At 41.3% G+C, this 19610-nt stretch overlaps 1 protein-coding gene across 14 annotated transcripts in view; it reads right to left on the minus strand.

Moving 5' to 3' along the window:
* Positions 1-19610, minus strand: part of LOC126980838 (broad-complex core protein isoforms 1/2/3/4/5-like) — a 49422-nt gene that overhangs the window by 21296 nt on the left and 8516 nt on the right. The window contains exon 6 of one of the 14 annotated variants that reach the window (XM_050831115.1): positions 571-1091. The exons of 9 other annotated variants lie outside the window; for them this stretch is intronic. In XM_050831115.1, the coding sequence (XP_050687072.1) occupies positions 669-1091 (423 nt within the window). In that variant the 3' untranslated portion in view covers positions 571-668. Of the gene's footprint in view, positions 1-570; positions 1092-4781; positions 6085-7127; positions 8812-12202; positions 14542-15707; positions 18917-19610 lie in introns of those variants that run through there. 4 more of the 14 variants (XM_050831121.1, XM_050831119.1, XM_050831124.1 and 1 more) reach the window with 4 other exon arrangements.

Here is a 19610-nt window from a genome sequence, read left to right on the forward strand (position 1 = left end):
GTGTGAAACTCTGTTAAGTGTATTTAACCCGGTAGCAGCGACGGGCCAAATTTGTGGCTTTACCGTGTACCAGCAACGGGCCAAATTTGTGCCATGATATAAACCCCCCAAAATAGATGATGCATAAACTGATCACAAATGCTTTGATATATATTATGAAATGGCTTGTGTGAGGGGTGATTTTTTCCCATTTTTCTCGCTTGGAGGGACCATTAAGAAACATGATCCCCGCTGCTACCAGGTTAAGGGAAGAAAAAAAGAAGTTGAAGTTTCAATATCCAATAAAGCTAATCTCTAATATGTGTAAAACTCTGTTAAGTGTATTTACTGTATCAATACGCTGACATAACAACAAGTTAATAAAATTCTGAAAACATCTAACTTCCACTATACAGCTGTCCTCAAATAGTACGGTTTCCAATAATTCGGTTTTGGTTTTATGTGGATTTTCTAAGAAGATTTTTTAGGATTTCCCGGCGAGCAGGTAATTTAAAAATCCTAAAAGATTTTCTATGACAATCCGTATAAAACTGAAACCGAACTATTGGAAACCGTACTATTTGAGGAAGGACTGTTCATGCACTTTAGCTTGTATACTCTCAGTAGCTTAGTTATGCATCAAAGAAAAATCACCGGGCGCCAACTATTCTTTAACACAATGCCACGATCTACTGTTGTGGGTGAAAGGCTTGCTCGTGGCTAATCAAAGCCTCTTTTTCTTTTGCTCGGTAGGAACACAACTTGCAGCTATATGGCTTCCCCCCGGCGTGGACCAGCATGTGCCGGTTGAGGCCTTGCTTTGTGGAGGAGCCATAGGCACAACGGGTGCAGGAGTACGGCTTCTCCCCGGTGTGCGTTCTGATGTGCTCAACCAAGGTCTTTTTAGTGGTGGTCTTGTACACGCAGTAGAGGCAAGAGTACGGTTTCTCTCCGGTGTGAGTGCGGAGGTGGTTCTTATAGTTAGTCACGTAAACAGTGTAATAAGGGCACTGGGGACACTCGTGCGTTTTGTTCAAGGCTGGGGGGCGGCGTCTCGGTGTAGCAGAAGCAGTACCCTGTTCGCTCATCTGACAGGTGTTCTCCGCTCCTCCCTGTTGGAAAGCCGTCTCTCGGTAACGTGATTTTAGGTGCACAAACAATTAGCATGCATGATGTGGTGTGTAGAATAACTGTGTGCAAGATGACATTTTCTGTATCCGTTGAGCTATCTCTCATGCATAAGTGAGGAGGGAGAGGAGACACTGGAAAGACATTGGAAGTGTCGTATAGAATAACTGTGTGTGTGTGATAACATTTTCTGTATGTGTTGATGTATTCTTCATGCATAAGTGTGGGGGGAGGAGAGACATAAGAAAGACATTGGAAGTGTCGTATGGAATAACTGTGTGTGTGTGATGACATTTTCTGTATGTGTTGATGTATTCTTCATGCGTAAGTGTGGGGGGAGGAGAGACATAGGAAAGACATTGGAAGTGTCGTATAGAATAACTTTGTGTGTGTGATGACATTTTCTGTATGTGTTGATCTATTCTTCATGCATAAGTGAGGAGGGAAAGGAGACACTGGAAAGACATTGGAAGTGTTGTATAGAATAACTGTGTGTGTGTGATGACATTTTCTGTATGTGTTGATCTATTCTTCATGCGTAAGTGTGGGGGGAGGAGAGACATAAGACAGACATTGGAAGTGTTGAATAATGGCTGAGAACATACACTTCATAAACTAACTACCATGGTGAAACAAAAAGATGCATATAATACCCAAAACAGCCATGTGGGTGCTTCCAATACTGTTATCTTGTGCCAGAGATGGATAACATTACTAGTGATGACCATAACTACAAAAACTACATTAGGAGCAGACTGCAGACTGGCATGTGTAGATGTAGCAAGGTTTTGTTTCTGCATCAGGCACTGGTATTGCTGTTTTGCTTTCTTCTGCACACACACTTAGTGGAACTCATCCAAGTGAACACACACACACACACACACACACACACACAACAAACAAGAAACAAGGTTGAAAGGGGATGACAAAGAAATGAAATGGGAAGATTATGCAACGAAGGGTGGAGAAAATACCTGGAGAAGTAAACTATAGAAGCTGGTAACAGATAACCTTATGACGCAGTGGGTTAAAGGAGAAACAAGGCTGAGAGGGGATGACAAACCATCAAGACTTGACTTAATATTCACAAAAAACGTGTTGGATGAAGGAGTCAGTCATGAGTGTCCCTTAGGAGAGAGCGACCATGGAGATGAAAACTTTGGAAGGATGTGAATATTGAGAAGAGGCTTAAAAGGAAAAAAGGAAGAAAGAGCGACCATGAACTATTGGAGATGAAAACTTTGGAAGGATGTGAATATTGAGAAGAGGCTTGTAAGGAAAAAAGGAAGAAAGAGCGACCATGAACTATTGGAAATGAAAACTTTGGAAGGATGTGAATATCGAGAAGAGGCTTATAAGGAACAAAGGAAGAAAGAGTGACCGTGAACCATTGGAGATGAAAATTTTGGAAGGATGTGAATATTGAGAAGAGACTAATAAGGAAAAAAGGAAGAAAGAGCTACCATGAACTATTGGAGATGAAAACTTTGGAAGGATGTGAATATTGAGAAGAGGCTTATAAGGAAAAAAGGAAGAAAGAGCGACCATGAACCATTGGAGATGAAAACTTTGGAAGGATGTGAATATTGAGAAGAGGCTTAAAAGGAAAAAAGGAAGAAAGAGCGACCATGAACCACTGGAGATGAACACTTTGGAAGGATGTGAATATCGAGAAGAGGCTTATAAGGAAAAAAGGAAGAAAGAGCAACCATGAACTACTTGAGATGAAAATTTTGGAAGGATGTGAATATTGAGAAGAGGCTTAAAAAGAAAAAAGGAAGAAAGAGCGACCATGAACTATTGGAGATGAAAACTTTGGAAGGATGTGAATATTGAGAAGAAGCTTAAAAGGAAAAAAGGAAGAAAGAGCGACCATGAACCATTGGAGATGAAAACTTTGGAAGGATGTGAATATTGAGAAGAGACTAATAAGGAAAAAAGGAAGAAAGAGCGACCATGAACCATTGGAGATAAAAACTTTGGAAGGATGTGAATATTGAGAAGAGGCTTATAAGGAAAAGAGGAAGAAAGAGCGACCATGAACTATTGGAAATGAAAACTTTGGAAGGATGTGAATATCGAGAAGAGACTTATAAGGAAAAAAGGAAGAAAGAGCGACCATGAACTACTTGAGATGAAAACTTTGGAAGGATGTGAATATTGAGAAGAGGCTTATAAGGAAAAAAGGAAGAAGGAGCGACCATGAACTATTGGAGATAAAAACTTTGGAAGGATGTGAATATTGAGAAGAGGCTTATAAGGAAAAAAGGAAAAACTACACAAGGCCGATTAAACTGGACTCGAGACTTTCTTCGGTGGGGTAGACCGGACTGATATGAAGAGGAGTACTACTAATAAAAAGTGGATGTAGCAAGATGACTGTGGACCCAAAGTGGAGCCATCATATTTTGTGTGGCCTGTGAGAGGTGATTATATATACAAAACATTTATTTAATTCACTTTTATTCATAGCTCCATAATTATGCATAAGAATGAGGTTTTAGCTTACTTAACAATATGGTGGTTCTCTATTCCTGCAACGGTAACCACGGCAGCTTCTCTCACTAACAAGTTTCTCACAACTTTACTGTCTCTCCTTTTGTATATTTCCCTCGGCGTGTTTGATAACTACCTCTCACGAGTTCCTTTCAACTGTGAGTGACACGGTCCAAGCCAGTCTTACGGGATATTTGTACACAATCCACGGAATGAATGATGTGCCTTTTATGGTAGAAGGCCAATAGTTAATGCGTCTGGAAGGGGCAGTGGGGTCCAAAATAGATGCTCTGCTGCCGACTACCTCTGCTGACTTTTGTTATGGTTTGTTATGCTTTACAGCAGTTTTTATTTTATTTTAACCAAAGAAATAAAAAAATAAAATACTATATTCACTGTACCAACATCCATAATTCTGACTCAAAGGGATTGTACTTTAAATTACTTGTAAAATAATCAGGTTACAAAGAAGACATACTGACTAGACACTTGCTAACGAAAATAGGTGATTGTTTCCATGTTAGACTGAGGGAGGGGAGGCTCCTTCTGTGGCCAGCTGTTGTTTGTTCCTCTGCCCATCAAACAATCAGGAGCGGAACACCTCCACGGAACATCCAATACACAACACATTCTGTAGTAAGTCCACCCAACAATGTAATACTTTATTAATACGTATTACAAGTCTAACTCACATCTTCAGTTAGAGCGAATTAAGACATAGTATTTCTTGGCTTGTCAAAACTTTGCAATGCTTCAACTGATATGTATAATGGAAGTAAAAGATATCACAGATTTGAACTCTCGTGTATAGCTGCGGAGAATACGCTGAAGCTGGATGTACTGGATGCAACGGTTGTGAGAGGAATGTTCAATGGTTCTGGCCATTTTGTGGAAGTATGGATGCGAGAAACTGCAATTCAAAGGGAATGGGAAGAAGACAACTGAGGAAGGAAATGGTAAGTGAAAAACTGCCTGACAGCAATGATCTGAACATCTTTAGAAGGAAGGCGAATTAATTACCACATTTTTTAGGTATATTGAACGCTATCTTTAATGGAAAAAAATGCATTCACGCCTACTTTTATGGTGTTTCTATGCAGTTAATTTATCATCAGCCATAAATGTGTTCCAATTTGAAAAAACAAGATGGCTGAGGTGAGCAGGCGAGGGACTCTGACCAATGATGCTGCGTGGGTAGTCACACTTATGCAATACCAAACATCATGCCCTGAACACACTAGGGTTGTCCACTGGGTGACAGGATGAAGAGCCCTGCCCTGCATTCCGTAGACATGCCACAGCCACGACGAACACTCCGGTCCACATGAACGGTGTGCTTGTATAGCCTTGTGGATCAGCTGACACAGAAAAATGGTGGCCCCTCTAGCATTTCTACAGCATCTCTGCAGCTTATCCTGACATTTAAGCTTACAGGTGACCTTGTACTGGAAGCAGACATTCCCTTTGTCACTCATTTACAAGCCTTAAATATTATAGACAACCCTCCTGTACAATTAAGATCTACTGGATAAAAAGCTTCTTCCTACCATTCACAGTACATCCCAAGACCGCCAAGTTCTGATGCCATAAAAGAATATGAAATTACATGTCATCAAATAGTCTTCATCAGTCAAGGCTGATGTCGCCCGTGTCACCAAGTGGCCGAGGGCACATGGTCCAGAACTGGGAACTAGAAACCACCAGACAGAATGATGGACTGTACTGTGTAGCCGGTAGGTATTTTGGCCACTGCTGTCACTGATAAAGCTTGTTGTGGGAAGACCAGTTTTTCACTATTTCTCAGTAACCAAAACCACTTGAGTACACAATATATACTTCAAGCATCTATGACAGACTCAGCCACATCACTGTTACAAAGGACCACAAGAAAATTTACAACCTAAGGCATCATGATATTATGGGGACTCATGACCCAGCCTCAGGGTACAGCACATTACTGAATAAAAATATGCATCAATATTTACTTCCAGTTTTAAGAAACCTCCCTCTACAAAGAGCTATTTTTTTTAAGTACTGATACAGAATGCCATTACAGAAAATTCAAGTTTTTAATTGTAATAAAACTTAAGTAAAAGGAACTACTGATAAGACCAAGGATAAAGTTCACATTTTTCAACTTCACTTTGGACTTCTTTCGTGGCTGGCGAGGACGTGGTGCTTTAGCGTCACCCTCTGCGCGGCGCGGTAGGGGCAGAAAGCACAGGCATAGGGCTTCTCCCCCGTGTGGGTCCGCATGTGTGTCTTGAGGTTGGGCTTGGTGGAGGTGCGGTAGGGGCAGTAAGTGCAGGAGTACGGTTTCTCTCCCGTGTGGGTCCGAATGTGTCGGCTCAAATTGGCCTTCATGTTAGTGGTGTAGAAGCAGTACGTGCAATGGAGAGTTTTCCTGGAAATGGTTAAATCCTTGACCAACATCGAGCCAACATCTTCAGGAGCCTCGCAGCCACCTCTGTCCAGCCCCACCTGCCGGGATACTTGTCTTACTACTGGGGGTCAACTCTTAACCGATCTATTTGTAGGTATGTCTTGAGTCTTCCCTAGTGAGTGTGTAGCAAGTCTCTGCTAGTGAGTCTATCAAGAACCACGACATCATTCCATGAGATGCCTTCACTAGCGGCTGCATACTCATGTTACTCAGGCTCAGAAGTGTTCCATAAACAAACCATACCAGTTGTATGTAGCTTATTACCAAAATGACTTCTTGCAGTATTCAAATGCAGCATATCTGTTCTATAAACAAACTATAAAAAAGTAGCTTTGCCACCAAAATGATTCCCCTTTAACATTCAAAGTCTATACAGGTATAGGTGCATATTGGTAGCTGTTGTCTTGAACTGAACTGAACCAAACAAGCAAAGCGTGTAAACATCAAACTGAGTCAGACATTTACACTTCAGGCTGCACCACACTGATGGACAACACAGCTCCATCAACTTAGAGTTAGAGAATCATGCAATGTAACTGACTATCCTTTTTCAAATGTGATATTTAGAAAATCCTCAAATTCCTTCACTTTTCCTCTGCCACATGGTGCAATTTTCCAGGGAAAATTGTACAAAATATAAATATGAGTTCTAGCCCTTTTGTAAAACCCTCCACTGCCACTCTTACCAATACTGCACCACACGCTGCCCGTCCCGCTAAGTGGCGGCCATGAATGAGCGTCATATGAATGCCATAGAATGCATCAAGATGTGCTTGCTGGCTTACTCACTGGTGTAAAGTACAGGGAAAGTGGGAAAAGAAAAACTGAAGAGCAACAGCTCAAAGCCACAAACATTCCAGGGTTTCTCTTTACTTCCCTATAATCATTTGGAGAACTGTAATGGACTATACAATGTTAGAAAAAAAAATTGTAGAACTAATTTTATTAAATTAAGATTATTTCATACATCAAACTCAATTTCAAAATAAGCAAAGTGAAAAAAAAAAGTATAAACATATTTTTTTTACAGCACAGAGAGCAATTCACGGGCAACAAAAAGAAGATGTTAAAAAAGCCCGCTAACTGTTGCTCTCATGTAGCAAAAGAGAGGTCAATTTCGGGTGGAGAGGTGTCTTGATACACTCTTCTTGAAAGAGGTCAAGTCATAGGCAGGAGGAAATACAGACGAAGGAAGGCTGTTCCAGAGTTTACCAGTGAAGAGGATGAAAGAATGGAGATACTGGTTAACTCTTGCATAAGGGGTTTGGACAGTATAGGGATGAGCATGAGTAGAAAGTCGTGTGCAGTGGGGCCGAGGGAGGGGGGAAGGCATGCAGTTAGAAAGTTTGGAAGAGCAGTCAGCATGAAAATATTGACAGAAGATAGAAAGAGAAGCAACATGGCGGCAGAATTTAAGAGGTTGAAGGATGTCAGTAAGAGGAGGGGAGCTGATGAGATGAAGAACCTTAGAAATTGGAGGAGATATTTTTGGCCATGTGCCAGAAGTCTCTGGAAGAATTAGAGAAAGCAAGGTTTTGACATTTACTATGGATGAAAGAGCTTTTGGTAAGTCAAAGAATAGATCTGGCACGATTCCGGGCAGAAATGTAAAGGTCATGGTAAACAGGATTGCGAAGGCTCTGGTACCTTTTGTGAGATGCCTCTCTATCTCTGACATTACTCAAATGACTTGAAACGACTATAATGATTTTACTAAAGGTATTCAGATCATACTGTAAAACCATCAGGACTGAGTGGGGCATAAGAAACCCCAGACAATCAAATCAGTCTCGGAGGAATGAGCAGCATTGCCTTGGGTGGAGAGGGCGCAGGGAGAGCAGACATGGAGGGTGAATGAAATGTGATGACAAATGCTTCACCTGCTGTTACAGATTCTCTAGTTTCAAGGAAAGCTTCTGTCTTCATGTCACAAACATTGGCAAGGAAGGAATGAGGCCTTACTTTGTAATCTGTGACTTTTTATTAGCATTTCATATTGTTATGAAATATGAGTATAGTTCCCGAGGTAGGAAACTGAAGTCTCACAGCCCTGCTAGTGCTGAGAGCTCTGTGTCCCCATCAACTCCAGATGGGGCAAGCGAGTGGCCTTCCAGACACACTTAACATTAGTCACCACGACAGGACAGGTGACCAGAAAATATCTGTTTTCTACGTCTATACTCACCAGCCTCTAAGCACGCTTTATAAAAATACCAGAATACTGCAAATCACGGCTCTGCATCATGAAACTAATGTGGCTCACTGTGTGGGTGTTCACTATTACAATTTCTCCATTTACTTATAGTTTTAGGTCTGTTGTGGACACTGGCTTGGGTGAGCATAACAGTAATTTCAGAGACTGACACTAATAATCCTTCCATTTCCTTGTGCGGCTACTCACAAAATCATCTCTTGGGCCCCGGAAGGGAGGCCTGACCCGAGTGGTGGGTCAGCACATGGTTCCTGAGGGAGCCAGACTGAGTGCAGCGGTAGGCACAGTGTTTACAGGCGTACGGTTTCTCCCCCGTGTGGACGAGCGTGTGTCTCTTCAGCGTCTCCTTGGTGGCTGCTCGGTACTGGCAGTGGGTGCATCCAAACGGCTTTTCTCCGGTGTGAATGCGTAAGTGATTGTCAAGGTTGAATTTCTTGTGCGTGGAATAGCCACAATAGACACAGTGGTGCAGTTTGTTACCCGGCGCAGCGGACCCCCCCGGCCCAGTGGACACGCCTGGCTCTGGCCTACTACCAGCATTGTCCAGCCTCACCTGTAAGGGAGGCCTCACTTACTGGGGGGTAGTATAAGGGGCAAGCCATTAATCTAAGCTTTATCAAATACTCTCAACATGGTATTCTACAGGCAGTCTAGGCAGTACTTTCCTTCCTTTCAGTTTCAGATTGTGAGAGAACACCAGGCCACAAACCCGGTATGTGATTGTAGACTGTTTGGCACTATTTTACATCCCTTTTAACACACACACACACACACACTCAAAAGCACGAAAGGCTCATTTCAGTTGTTTTAACCCTTTCATCCCACATTAAAATACCGTCAAGCCATGCAGGTCTATCCCAGGCTCCTGCACATGTCAAATTCAAACTGCTGGTATGTTTTCTTTTATCAAAACTGGTTTGTCCTGAAATCTTCTCCAAGAAACTCCAGATATCCAGAAAAGTTGGAAAGTTTTGTTTAGTCGACGCAACATCTGTGGTCATATGCCGGAGAGAGACAGAAGGGGAAGGAATTATAAATGAAGGGAACAGATCCCAGGAGACGGGACACAACCCCCGATTAATACCTGGTACCCATTCACTGCTGGGTGTACAGGGGCATAGGTTATCGGAAAAGCCGCCCAAATTTTTCCACTCCGCCCAGACAAGATATCCAGAGTATATCATGATATATTCTCCTGGTAACTTAGGATTTAAACAATGCATCCTGTTGTGCAAGGGGTTACAAGGTTAAACGCTAGAAATTTCCACAAGATGGAACGTAGAAACTGCTTCAGGGTAGTTGTGCAGCGTCAAAATTGCAAGGTTATCATGGTATCCAATACTGTTTTGCTCCCAATGAATGATTATGTGAGATTCCAATTTTCCTTACATGAGCATATTTTGCTGTCATTGATCCTTTGTAACACTGATATTTCACAAGTTTTATAACATGAAAACTTATTCAAAACAACCACAAGATTTTCCTCGCATGCTTGATAAGAATACCAATTTGCAAGTCAACACAAGCTGAGGTGCAATAGTGCAATATTTATCCGACATATGGAAGTGGAATGTATATTTTCTCATGTGTAAAATCAAGCTCTTGAGATATCACAGACCTCAATTAGCTTTGGAGAAACTTGAAAAATTGGACCCTAATTGCAGTAGGGGGGGATAGGGCAATGGAATCCATCACAAATACCATTTCTTTATTACTAGTACTTTGGGCCCCTACAGACAAGAGAACACTAGCGTTTGCCGATGTTGCTTATATGTAAAACTGGCCCCGCATAAATTCCTCATAGCGTAAAAATCTGTGTGGTCCAAACAACCAACTAAAATCCCTGATTACTTCACATGTACAAGTCCGTTAATCCGTGTGCAGTTAATAACGAACAGAATCAAACGATACAAACCAATATATGATTCACCTGAACTAAAGTATGTTCACTTAAGTCTGACCCAAGCTGACAACATTAACCTAAGCGTGTCCGTAAGCACAGTGCAGATTAGCAGAGTGTTGCGTGAGATGAAAACAAACACAGGTTAACGAAAACTTGGAAGCCATACCAGTAGCCAATCAGCACTCAGCTTGCAAACACGCTTAGGTTTATGTTGTCAGCTTGGGTCGGACTTAAGTGAACAGACTAGTATTTAACTGAACATAACACTCAGTTCAGCATATAACAGCTAAAACATTAACTTACAACAACCCTTCAATGCAACCCAGCCTGAGAACATTCCGATGCTAATGCTATGGTTCAAATATCATTCATCTCTGAAGGGCATTAGAAAAAATATATATAAATAAATGTGAAAAGAACAAGTAGCAGCTTATCATGTACAAGAAACAAACCTGTCCACCCCACATTCCCATTTGTGTATAACGTTTTTTACTGCTCTTCATCCCTGAAAACCAGCGCCTGAAGAAATGGTGGATGATGAGAGAAAAGCTTACAATGCAGCAAACTATGGAGGATGTGCATTTTATTGTTCTGGTTCATACAGTAGAGGCCTTTAGTCAGCCCCATGCAGTGTGTCAGTGATGAGGGCACAGTACAGCGGCCAGCACTGATTTACTGTATAAAGCTGTTAATATCACTTTCATCATCATCATCATCATCATCATCATCGTTTAACGTCCATTTATTCCCTATGGTGGGGTTGGACGGGATATGAGCCTCCTCCACTGTTGCCGGTCCATAGCCATTTCTTCCGTGATGTTCAGTCTCCTCTTATCTTCCTCCACCACCTTTCTCCACGTCTCCCTGGTGGTCTAATGAAGGCCAAGGAAGACGTGGAGAAAGGTGGTGGAGGAAGATGTGAGGATGCTCAACATCACGGAAGAAATGGCTATGGACTGGATAATATCACTTTGAATGTTATTTTCCGATTTTGCTTCAAGAAAGTGATGAAAGGCTAATGATGTTTACTTTTCTGAACATTTCCTGCGATGAAGCCCAAACAACTTTAATGCCAGAAGAAATTCATGAAAGCTTAAACAGTCGTCCCTCACATAGTACGGTTTTCAATAGTTTGGTTTCGGTTTTACATGGATTGTCATAGATCTTTTAACCTGGTAGCTGCGGGGATCATGTTTCTTAAAGGCCCTCTAAGCGAGAAAAATGAGAAAAAATCATCACTCACGCAAACCATTTCATAATATATATCAACGCATTTGTGATCAGTTTATGCATCATCTATTTTGGGGGGCTTATATCATGGCAAAAATGTGGCCCGTCGCTGGTACACGGTAAAGCCACAAATTTGGCCCGTCGCTGCTACCAGGTTAAATTTCCTGCTTGTTGTGAAATTTAAAAATCCTAAAAAATCTTCTTAGAAAATCCACATAAAACCAAAACCGACCAATTGGAAACCGTACTATATGAGGGACAACTGTATTCTGATGCCAAGAAGACTAAACAGCAAATTTGTTCACATCTGGTTAGTTAGTCCTTCCATCACCACCACCTTCCCCTCCACTACTGAGTTTTTTCCTCAACACTCAATCATTTTTCCAACCCCCTCCTTTCCATGCCAATAACCCTAGCAACGCAACATTCACACTAAACCAATCATAAAAAAATATATAAATTATGAAATCACGCCCACAGTCAATCCACAATGGCTTCAAACATACTTTCAGTGACTCCAGTTTGATTGTGGCAATTGTCTCCCTGATAGATTTAACAGTGTGAAAGGCAGACTGCCTTCCAACATGGTCACATCTAGATTATTGCCAACATCCACAGCAGTGTCGGGGAAAAAAAAAAAGTCGAGACCCAGAAAATGAGCAGAGGAATGACCATATCAGTACAGTGTAAACATCTGACGGGACAAACACTAACAAGGAGGGTGACAGATATACAACAGTGTAAACATCTGTCACCCTCCTTGTTAGTGTTTGTCCTGTCAGATGTACACACTGTACTCATATGGTCATTCCTCTGTTTGCTGGTTTTCTGGGTCCTGACAACTGTGCATGCAGCTGAAGGCAAGACGTGTACAAGGTTTAAAACTATGCCCTGCTCAAGGCAAGTGACTAGATTCTTGTGATGGTGCACAATCTCAATAGGCAATTTACTAAAGCCAACAGTATAGAGCCTCTGTGGTAAAGTGGCTAACACGCCTAACAACAAATCCATGGGTCTGCGTATAATCCCAACCTGGGCAGTTTGAGCACGGCCCATCCAGCTGTTCACCCTCCCTTGTGGCCTGGTCGGTAAGAGTACCTAGAGTGGCTCATTTCTGCTGCACTGAACCTTGCCTAGTGTGCCTCCCTGCATGCCCATCCATGGTCCTGCAGGATTGCTAAGCCTAAACCCATGCTTGCCCTTTCTACCTTTACTTATCTAAGTGACCCCACAGTGTGTCTTCCCAATGAAAGAAACAGAAGTAGTAGAAAATTTACAAGAATAAAAAAAAGCCTTGTTATTTGGTTACTAATTAACAATAAAAACTCATTTGATAATTACTTTGACTAGGGGAACAAATATAGAAATTGTATCCTATTCTATTGATTTTTAGATAAACAGCAGATGAGGGATTAATTACATGGAACAAACCCTGAAACTGAGTTAAGACAATGCCTTGGCACTCACTCTAAAAGGAAATTAGGTAATATTTTGTCACACTTTGGACCTAACAGACAGCACACTTAACACCCCTAGCCACACACAGAGTGCTGGGATTGTGGGCACTGTCTTGGCTGGGCAGAATAGCTGCAGGCATACCAGTCTGGTGTTGACACCATAATTTAGGACATCTTTCTGCATTACCTGCCATTTTGATCAGCCACAACTGGACAGAGAGTGCTACATAACGGATGGACTTGGCTTCAACACCTTTGCTTTAGTTTCCAACCTAAAACAGCCAATGGTAGGCAATAAATATGTGTAATGTACACCTTTTTATTTCATTTTATCCACAACTTTTGTTATCACATTTTGAGATAATGTCTTTGTAGTGAGGTGTATCATTCTAAAATAATAAAATACCTAATCTGACTGAGACCTCATAGTATAGTTTCAAACTGTCTTAGATCATGTTCAAATGTGTGTGGTCCCAAATCTTCACATGCCTGTAAAATGAAATATAATCAAGAGCAATTTAGTTATTGCATGACCCAAATTCTCATCCCTGAAAATGGCTGCAGCCTACTACTACTATGCTGATGGGTATTATTAAGTTCCTGATTATTGCAGAGGCAATCAATATCCGTTTTAGGGATTGCTTGGAGAAATCCAAACCAGAAAACTGTCAAACACCAAACTATGCTCAGAGTAATTACGATAAATAAATTCCATTGCACGGACAACTGCACAACAAAAACAGCACGGACAGCTTTGCACTTTGCAAACAAAACTTCAAGATTCATAAATGTAATTGAATTAAAGCTTGTCTTGGTAACATCAAATTCCCTGGAGGTATTTATGATACACAAACATTAGAACAATGGCTATAAAAGATGCATCTCTAGTGCAGGGACTCCCAATGGTCTCCAACACTGTCTCACAAGATGGAACTTAGGTTCCCATCCCCCACTGAGCCTTCCCAGGATAACCTGGCCTCAGGAAGCCCTGCCAGCTGCCCTAAACTCACAGCAATCTACTCCATCAGATGGATGATTAGTCAAGTATACATATGATGAGATGAATACTCATTTCATAGACAACAAATCCTCTATTTAGATGAATATGCAATCAATAACTTAAAAATGTGCAAATGATTGTTAAATATTCATAAGCACATGTCATTTATTTATATATTATATATCTCTGGAGACAATGCTATGCACTTCCCAACAGACTAGCAAATAATACACCACCTACCCTACTCAAGAGACACAGAGAGGTAACAATCCAACACCAGGGTATGGACACTTGCACAACACACACTCGGGTCCTGCTGGACATTCCCGCCACAGGAAGGCATTACAGCAGCAAACCGTTGGGGATGCGTCATTGTCCATCTCTCAGTGTTATAAATTCTGAATGGTGTTTACTAATGTGTGTCTTGAGGTTGCCTTTCTGTGTGGAGCGGTATGGACAGTAGCTACAAGCAAACGGTTTTTCTCCGGTGTGGGTTCGGAGGTGGTTCATAAGATTGGTTGAGGTAATGGTGAAATAGCTGCAGTAGGTGCACTCAAATTTCTTGATGTGACTAGTCCAAGGTCTGACGTGACCCTCTGCCTTCTGTTCAATCCCACCTGTACTCTTGGGGCAACCACCCACCACAGGAGGCCGCCCCCTGCTGTACTTCTTCTCGAGGCTCATCACCACTCCCTGTTGAAGGATGCCCAGCTCTCAAAATATGTACAGATTCAAGCCAATTTACCCACTCAAATCTTGAAACATGTGTACCCCCACAACACCCCTTACAAAGCCAATCCAACTATTCCTAGCCTAAAAATGTCAATGGCAAAAATAACTGTTGTCAATTAAATGTGGCCATTCGTTTAACCCTTGGCATATTTTGGCAGGAGTGCAGGAATGAACTATAACACACACACACTAGTCAATGTTAGGATTTACATAAAGAAAATAAGAGAGTATTTTTAAGATGGAAAGGAATCACAGGCGTCACAAAACCAACACAGGACACAAGGTAATGGTAAGGGAAAACCAACACTGAGCATACCGCTGAACAGGCTATGCGGGCACTGCTTGTGCAGGCAGACTACAAGCTACAAGAAATTAAAGTGAAACTACTAACAATAAGTCTATTAGTTTTATTAACAAAGGGAAAGACAATAAAATAAAGTTCTGATCTCACACGTATACAAACACGGACTTAGTGGAAGGCAGCAACTCTCTGGCAGAAGATATTCTTACGTGTGGGTGAGTCTAGTGCAAGACCTTCCAAGGCTATAATGTAATGTGTGCGCCTAGCAAGACTTACCCGGGAAACCTAATACCACTCAACATTTCAAGTATGGTGAGTCTTTCACAAGAAATAACTAACCTCCTAAAAGCATGAGCATTTGCAATGATCTCTTCTGCCTACAGGACAAGCAACCCACCTCATCAGTGTTTTCTTGAAGTTTGTCATTCACCGTGATCTGATCATGCACTAGACTCACAATTGCTAGCCAGTACCCTCCCCAAATAAACTTTGAGCTCAGGTGACAGATCTTTAGGTACAACTGGAACCTCATATCTCACTCACACACAACGCCTGACCGACACCTGGTACCCATTCACTGCTGGGTGGACAGGGAGCACAAATTGAAGGAGACTGACAGTCCGTCTCCACTTTCCCCGGTGATTGAACCCGGGGCCTCTCGGTTACGAGGTGATCATGCTAACCACTGCGCTACAGAGCTCTGTGTGTTTGTGTTTGTGTGTGCGTACATTTTTCTTTATGTAAAGCAATGGCCCCCAATAGGTAATCCAAAATATTAAACCCTGTACCCTTCTCAATACCCAATGAAGAAATGCAAACACTATACTCAACAATTGATATATATTTTAATTCTTCTCCTCTAAGTCAATTCATCAAGGATGCCTTCCATCACTAACGCTTGGTTGGTTATACATATATCAGAGTAAGTTACACTCAGAATGTGGTTATGGATAACCTTCCATTCATTAATACAGCATGGAAAACTTCATCAAATTTACAAGGCACTTTTATATATAAACTTCTCAAGTATAATACAATAACAACGACATTATGCAGACACCTATTAAGAAAAGGAAAGACGGGTAACTTATCTGGTATTAAAATTTACATTCTCTCTCTCTCATTTATATAATTATGAATAGAGTACAACTACACCCACAACCCAGTTCTCTGTGTTTCATTGCATCTTCTATGGAAGTTAATGACTTACATCAAAACTTCCTAATTTCAAACTAATGCAGTAATAATTAATATTTTCAGTGGTGCCTCATCAAATCAGCTGCTTCAAAGTTCCATCATATTCAGAAAAGCCATCATACTAGAGCATAAGATATAGCTTTTTTTATTCCAAACATCATAACTTTTATGTTCAAGGAGTCAAACTACAGGAGGACTTTAACCCGGTAGCAGCGGGGATCATGATTCTTAATGGTCCCTCCAAGCGAGAAAAATGAGAAAAAATCACCCCTCACACAAACCATTTCATAATATATATCAAAGCATTTGTGATCAGATTATGTATCATCTATTTTGGGGGGTTTATATCATGGCACAAATTTGGCCCGTCGCTGGACATGGTAAAGCCACAAATTTGGCCCGACACTGCTACATGGTAAAGCCACAAATTTGGCCCTTCGCTGCTACATGGTAAAGCCACAAATTTGGCCCTTCGCTGCTACATGGTAAAGCCACAAATTTGGCCTGTCGCTGGACACGGTAAAGCCACAAATCTGGTCCTTCGCTGCTACTGGGTTAAGGAAGAAACAGTGTACAGTAGCTCCCAAAACTACCATGTGCGAGTGTGTGGGTGAGTGTGTGGTGTAAAGAAAGGAACACTGAACACTATGCAACATGTGCTTGACCAATTGTCACCTTGGTAAGGTTGATAAGCATGGTTAGCCATCGAAGGTACTAGTGCTTAACACATCGCCGTTCAAACATCCATCAAATGACACTTGTTTGCCGCCTCGCAGGCATCAACGAACATTGTCCATTCTGTCAGATTTCAGATTATACAGCACATTATATTGAAGGCAGTTTGGGAGCTACTGTGCCTCTGACAGGAACAACACTTGGACTAACAATAAAACATCTAAATGGTTGACTGGGAAGTGGTGGTTACACTCGATATGTCTGTTTTCCTTTCTTTTCTTTTTTTCTCCTTTTTTTTAGTTCATAACAAGATGCAATCACACTTTTCCTGCAATTCCTGTGTACTTTTCCACTGGATACTTATACTGACCATCTGCCTCAAGCTACATAAATACTGAGAAAGTATGCAGAACAGCAGGCTTGTGGCACTCCAAGTAACTTTTATTGTGTCATGTAAATGTAACCTTTCTTCAGGCAGAGTAAGCAGGAAAAAACAAACAGAACAAGAAAATGTCTGCATAATGCTGCTCCTACAAAAAAGACAGGAGAGACCAAGGAATTACCAGATTTGGATCCAGTGGTGCTTCGATCCTCCCCTCCTAAACAAAGCATGAAATTGGGAGGAAATACAGTGGATGAAGACCTGTTTCAAAGTTTACTAATGAAAGTGATGGGAAAGTGAGTGTCAAAATTATGAGTGATCTCAAATGTGGGGGAAAAATTTTGGGGAACATACATGAACCACATGTTGACTCAAAATTAAATAAAGCAAAGGCATGAATTTCCCTCTAGGCTTCCTACATTCTAAAACACTCTAAGCCTAAGATCTGGCCAGGACTGAAGGAGCAGGTAACAGGTGGCGTGAGCAGCTGGGTGACTCAAGAGTCAGACGTGGATTGGACTTTGCGTAATCCTCACAAATGAGAAACTTAGGTAAAATTTAAGTAAGTTGAAAGAGACTAATAAGCAATGTTAATTAACTCTGGCTCCTGACGGTCTGCCTCCAACAAGGCGACCTCCCCCCTCGGTGGCTCCATAACTGCCGCAGCACCATTTAGGGCCCATAAAGGGCGTATATATTAAAGATAAATAGTAACCTCTGATTTCCAAAATATCAACTTACCCATCACCATATTTACATTGATATATACACAGATTTACAATGATTGGAACAATTTCCACAGTGAACATACTATTCAATTTGCATTAAGAAGGCGGACAGCGATATATGAGATTGAGTAGGAAGTCTTGTGCTGCATGGCCACAGGAGGGGTAGAGGCATGCAGTCAGCATGAAAACAATGATAAAAGATAGCATGGAAAGCAACACTGTCCTCAACTGGGAAGTTGATAAGGTGAATGAACTTTTTCTCTACTCTGTTCAGAGCCGTGACTTGATCAAGGTGTCCCGCCCGGCACAATGGTTAGCAGGGCAGCCAGGCACTTTGGATCAGTACTGCTGGTGTGTTTTGATAATCACTAAAGGGAAGCAATAACAGCTTCATTACAATCAAAACTTTAAGATAAGACACCACTAAAAAGTTATTGTACTCAAGACATTTCCTATCAATATCCAATAAATATTTTTATAATTTGCCTGCCACTTTAAATACTGTTGTCTTCTTGGTGAAGTTGAGATACTGTATGTACATGCTCAAAACCAAAAGTGTTAGTAGTATGCACACAATGCATACTGATTCAAGTGGCTTTGAACACGAGTGAACACCATGTAAAAACTTTAGCACTCATTTTCTCGACAGCTTCAGCGTTGATAAAATAAGTCAAAGTACTGAGAGTTACAAATAAATGTTGTTAGCTCTAAGAAAAGTTAAAGCTTCCAGTGGGTATGCACAGTAAATGATTTACGCACCTCAAGAACCACTGCTGTCTGATGATATCTAAGGTATAAATTTACTCTTTAATTTCCACTAAGGTAAGAGTTAACTCTGTGTCTAGTCCGTTCATGATTACGCAACACATCCTTGCGGTTGCTGCGAAAAGAACATTCTCTGCAGGCGAAAGGCCTTTCTCCCGTGTGTGTCCGCACATGGCGCGTGAAGTCCCTGGAGGTCTTGAAGGTTGCTCGCCAGCAGTATGGGCAGGTAAAGCCTCGTGATCTACCGTCTCTCCCAGAGAGTGATGGCTGTGCCTCCACCTCCAATTCCTAGGAACGGTAGGGACATCATATGGACCATCACTACTCTAAACAATAACCCATAAAACATTTCAAACAAAACCTCAAGCACCTTAAGCATTAAGATAACCCAGTCAATGATTTTAGGAACATAGGAGCAGCTAGTCCACCTAACAACTTGCTATTCTTTACTAGGAAAAAACAATAATTGAGAGACTATGGCATCAAATATCCTTCAATAAAAATATTAAAGCCCAAAATAATGGCAATGACAAAACATAAAAGTAATCCCAAACAACCTTCCATCAGGTTCCAGAAATGAGCCTTTTAGTAAATCTTGATATCACAATATATGATGATAAACTTTCCTGTGTTGATTTTGCTAAAGAGAGAAAGATTCATAACTTTTTTTCCTAAATAACTTGTGTATTTTGAAGTAAATTTTCAAATTTATCATCATTTTCAAATTTGGTTCCCAGCAGACAAGGTAAAGATCACAGTTCTCATTACATTAGAAAAGAAAGAGTATTTACAATTTGGCAAAGGTGATTAAACAAATAATTCCCTCAAACTACGTAGCCAAGCCCACAAAGCTCTGCCAGGGTTACAAGAGAGCGCTGCCTCTCACTGGGATGCCGCCACGAGCCAAGATTGAACTCACAGCCTGTCGCAAGGCAAGCACCAAACCCACCAAGCTACCTGGCCCCCATACAGTATACCAAAG

The sequence above is a fragment of the Eriocheir sinensis genome, chromosome 45 (genome assembly GCF_024679095.1).
Source record: "Eriocheir sinensis breed Jianghai 21 chromosome 45, ASM2467909v1, whole genome shotgun sequence".
NCBI lineage: Eukaryota > Metazoa > Arthropoda > Malacostraca > Decapoda > Varunidae > Eriocheir > Eriocheir sinensis.